Raw genomic sequence first — 4,810 nt, forward strand, 5'->3', positions numbered from 1 at the left:
GGAACCAGCACGACACAGATCTCCTGCCCTGTCCTCTTTGTTCTCAGCAAGGACAAAATGTGAGCTAAGGAAGAACCAACTAAGTGACCGTCCATTCCTCCCCCAGCCAACGTAGCTCAGCTTCCCTCCTGGAGAGGTGAGAGCCAGGTGTGACAGCCCAAGTTCCCTTTGCTCCACCCCCTCTCTTTCCCCCAAACACAGAACAGAAATTCACCTCTGCCAGCGTTGTTTTCAAGTTCCTGCCAGACGGGCCACACACAGGACGCATGGCAGGCGGCCCTCAGCTCGCCTCTGCGGGTACCGTGATCACAGAAGCCTCCCTCCTCAGCATGAAGCACCTCAACTCTGCGCCCTGGGCCGCCCTGGTCCTCAGCCTGGCCTTTGCCTCTTTCCACCCGGCTTGCTTGGCAGGTAGAACTGTGAGCTTTATTCTCTCCACGCTGGGAAGAGGAAGGGAGGGGAGGGGGGAAAGAAGGAGGTGAGAGAAGGATTCCTTGGCTAGGGTTGGTCCCACACAAAGGAAAGAGGAAACAGTACTTTCTCATCTGAAGGATTAGGCAAGAGAGGGTAGGGTGGGATGCGAGTTACCTTAAGACCAGCGTCAGCCAGTAAGGGAGCAGCCACCTCTGCTGGCCTTTGCCACAAAGAGTCTCTCCCATCAGGGGACCAAACTGGCCTAAAATGATATCTTTGGGTTGCTGTTTCTCAATGGATCCTTGTCAGCATAATTGTGTTGCAAACCCATATTTTGTGGTTGTCATCCTGCTTTTGCATGCCCTCCTCTCACCTAAGGAGGACCTCTGTCCCTCCCTTGACCCTGTGCGCCCTTTGCAACTTTCACAAAACCTCAACACACAAATCTGTCGTATGCTGTTTAACCTTCTCGCACCTTGCCCGGCTCAGGAGATGTTGGGTTATGTCCCGATTTTCTTGTGGAGGCTGAAGGGGGATGTTAGGTGGCCTCCCCTGGCTTGCTCTCCCAGGCTGGGCTCTGCACATCAGGGACCTCGGTCACATTCTCATGCTCCTGGTTTCTGCCTCTGGCTTTGATCTTGCTCCTCAGAACAGTCTGCCCTCCTCTCTGACAGACAGATTCTCCCTCTCTTGAAACCAATCCTCGCCGTCCCCCCTCCAGGCTGTATCTATCTCTCCCATCCTCACGGTCTCCCCTATGGAGGTTCAGAGCATGGGCTCTCAAGCCACTGAGCCTCAACTCAACTCTGGCTTCCACAACTTAATAGCTGTGTGACCTTGAGCAAATTACTTACCCTTTCTGGGCTCCAGTTTCCTCATTTCTAACATGGAGATAATCATAGTGCTTATATATAGGTTTGTTGTAAAGATGAAATAGGTTACTGAATGTAAACAACTTCTAATAAAATAGCACATGGTAAACCCTCAACAAATGTTAACACATTCCTTTTATTTTCCAAATCACCCCTCCCCAGATAAGAGTGCTTTCTGTTTACCTGGCCATGCTTAAGAGAGGGCCTCAAACACTTGACAAATTTAACTGCACTGAATGGTTGGGTCTTGCCAGCAGCCTTTACTTTGGAAGTGACTCCAAGTGGGACCAGTCCCTGGCTGGCTTTGCTTATGAGGGAGGTGGGTGAAGTTTAAATTCTTAAGAATTTGTAACAGGGTATTTAGTTTGAACCATATAAAGTTTCTGATACTGAATAATTTGTGACCTACAGAAATGGCAATTTCATATGGTTGAACCTAATATTAGTATTCCATTAACTAGGTTTTTTTCCATTCACTAGCTCTAGACTGGGACCACTTCCATTCTAGGGTAGAGGGGAGATGAAAGTCAGGGTCAAGGAGGTTATTTGGGTAACAAGGGAAATTAAAACATTGAGGAATCAATTTTTCCAAAGCAAATAAAGACCAAGCTCTGAGGCATTTAGCTGTAAATTATTTACAGTAACAATCAGATTGCATCAAGGTAATTACTATACTTAAGCAGGACACTGGAGTGGCTGGGGGCGTGTGGCTTAAAATTAGTCTGAGCAGCAATTTCATGGCTTTGGCTAAAATCGGAAGGTTCCTCCTGACTCGCCCTGCTATGTGACAACAAGCAATTTTGAAGGACATGTTAACCTAGAGTCAGCGGGCCCTGGAGAGTTCCAAACTCTTTTATTTTTCATTCCCAAAGAAGTAGATTGAACAACAACATAATTTCCAGAAAGATTCTTTTAAATGGTCTCTTGGTTTTGCTCTACCTAGATCAGCATTGTCTAACAGAACTTTTTTTTTCTTTTTTTTTTTTTTTTTTGCGGTATGCGGACCTCTCACTGTTGTGGCCTCTCCCGTTGCGGAGCACAGGCTCCGGACACGCAGGCTCACTGGCCATGGCTCATGGGCCCAGCCGCTCCGCCGCATGTGGGATCTTCCCGGACCGGGGCACGAACCCGTGTCCCCTGCATCGGCAGGCGGACTCTCAACCACTGCGCCACCAGGGAAGCCCATAACAGAATTTTTTTTTTTTTTTTTTTTCTTGCGTTATGCGGCCCTCTCACTGTTGTGGCCTCTCCCGTTGCGGAGCACAGGCTCCGGACGCACAGGCTCAGTGGCCATGGCTCACGGGCCCAGCCGCTCCGCGGCATGTGGGATCTTCCCGAAACGGGGCACGAACCCGCGTCTCCTGCCTCGGCAGGCGGACCCTCAAGCACTGCGCCACCAGGGAAGCCCCCAGAACTTTTTTGATGATGGAAATGTTCCATTATCTATGCTGTGCTTCCAATATGGTAGCCACTAATCACATGTGGTGATTGAGCACTTGGCATGTGGCTGATATGACCAAGTAGCTGCATTTTTCATTTAATTTTAATAAATAGCCAGAATGGTTAGTGGTCACCGTGTTGAACCGAGACCGAGACCATCTACCTTCTGTTTTTTGCTTTTGTTTTTAATTTTTGGCCACACCCCATGGCATGTGGGATCTTAGTTCCCTGACCAGGGATCAAACCCGCAACCCCTGCATTGAATGAAGGCAGAGTCTTAACCACTGGACCACCAGGGAAGTCCAATCATCTACCTTCTTATTCTCAGTGATGAGAGGGAACGTGGGCCATGGTTTTTCTCCCTTGGGGACCCTTATGTTCCTGTCCATAACCCCTCCCCACCCCCCAAACTCTGATATTTCTGCTAAAGTGCTTTTTATCATTGTGCTCCTTGCTTATTAATCAAGGGACAATTCTAAGGGCTGCATATTCTAGAAACCTCTCAACTTGCTTGTAGGGTGTTTAATTAATTTTTTATTAAACCCTCTCTCTGAGTAATAACATCATACTCATCATGAATAAAGAATCAAGGTCAGACTTCAATGTTTATTAGTTCAAGGTTTTGAAGGAAATTGAAGTTAGTTACGAAAAGACATTCCAGATTTTTAAGTGATTGTGTTAATATATACTAGAAAAAAAGTTTATAGATGTACCTATCTGCATGGAAAGCAGCTAAAAGAGAGTGTTTAGAGGCCCTTGGTGACGGAAGGCGCATGAGATATGAAGATAAAGCATCTCTGAATGGGACTCGGGAGTGATAGGAAAAGGGGAGTGTGTGAGTTTGCTACCCAACAAAATACCACAGCCTGGGTGGCTGAAACAGCAGAAGCTTCTTTTCTCACAGTTCTGGCGGCTCCAGGTATCACCGGGTTTGTTTTCTCCTGAGGGCCCTCTCCTTGGCTTGTAGATGGTCCCCTCTGTGCTGGGTCCTCATGTGGTCTTTGCTCTCTCAGTTCACATACCTGGTGTCTCTTCCGCTTCTTACAAGGACACCAGTCATATTGGACTAATTTAACCATTTAACCTTAATTGTCTTTTTAAAGCCCTAGTTCCATAAAATGGGTTAGGACTCCAACCTACGAATCCGGGGGACATAGTGCAGGCTATAACAGAGGGTTAGCTTTGTTGCATGAAATTTCAATGTACCTCTACTGGAATTTCTATAACACTTTCATAATACTCACTGCTGATTCAAAAAAAGATTGCAAACTCTATGCCTGAGAATGGCTTCTCCTACTGCCTGAGACTATCTTCTGTCTTTTCTTCCAGAAGCCAGCGGCAGCAGCAACTCAACCTTGACTGTCCACCATCCAGGCCTTGAGACCCTGGAGCAGTGCCCCAGTAAGCTTCTCCTGGCAACCTCCCTAACCCCAGGGCTCACCCTGGAGCGGGGAGGGACACTTAAGCCTCCTTGCTTTCTGCTCATTGGCATCGGGTGGCTGAGCACCTGCCTGGCCCTCCTGTGCACCGGTGTGGTTTGTTCACAGCCCCAGAACTGTCTGCAGAGCACGTCTAAAAAGCTCTCTTGGGCTTGGTCCCCATCTAAGCTCACACTCTTTGGTGCAGGTGGCTTTAATGGCCCATCCCCAGGACAGCAGTCAAAACCCCCCTGACTTCAAATGCTTATAGAAATTTGGAAGTGGAAAGACCCTAGACATCAGCCAGTCCAACTTATGCCCAAGGCAGGAGTTTCATTTTGGTACCCTTTGCATATTGGTGTTCATTCTCTATTTGAAGACTTCCAGTGGCAAGGAGCCTACTGCTTCATAAAGCAACCATTGCTATGCGTGCCTGATTAACAGGAAGTTTGCCTTATTCAAAGTTTGCCTCCTTGATTCTGCCTTCACTGGATGACCAGATGTGTTTACTTCTGGGCACTTACAAAGGAGGGTAACAGGCAATAACATGTAGAGGTTATGAACATGACTTTGGACTCCTACAGGCTTGGGTTTGAATTCTAGTTCTGCCATCTCGTGACCTTGCACAGGTGACAGCCTCAGTTTCTTCATGTCAAACAGCAGGAA

At 47.7% G+C, this 4,810-nt stretch overlaps 1 protein-coding gene across 1 annotated transcript in view; it reads left to right on the forward strand.

Annotated features, from left to right (window-relative positions):
- Positions 1 to 266: 266 nt before the first annotated feature.
- TMEM213 (transmembrane protein 213) overlaps positions 267 to 4,810 on the forward strand; it is a 4,939-nt gene continuing 395 nt past the window's right edge. Inside the window, exons 1-2 of the mRNA XM_007466601.1 lie at positions 267 to 411; positions 4,056 to 4,127. Of these exons, the coding sequence (XP_007466663.1) occupies positions 267 to 411; positions 4,056 to 4,127 (217 nt within the window). The remainder of the gene's footprint in view (positions 412 to 4,055; positions 4,128 to 4,810) is intronic.

This window comes from Lipotes vexillifer, unplaced genomic scaffold (assembly GCF_000442215.2).
Source record: "Lipotes vexillifer unplaced genomic scaffold, Lipotes_vexillifer_v1.1 scaffold71, whole genome shotgun sequence".
Taxonomy (NCBI): Eukaryota; Metazoa; Chordata; class Mammalia; order Artiodactyla; family Lipotidae; genus Lipotes; species Lipotes vexillifer.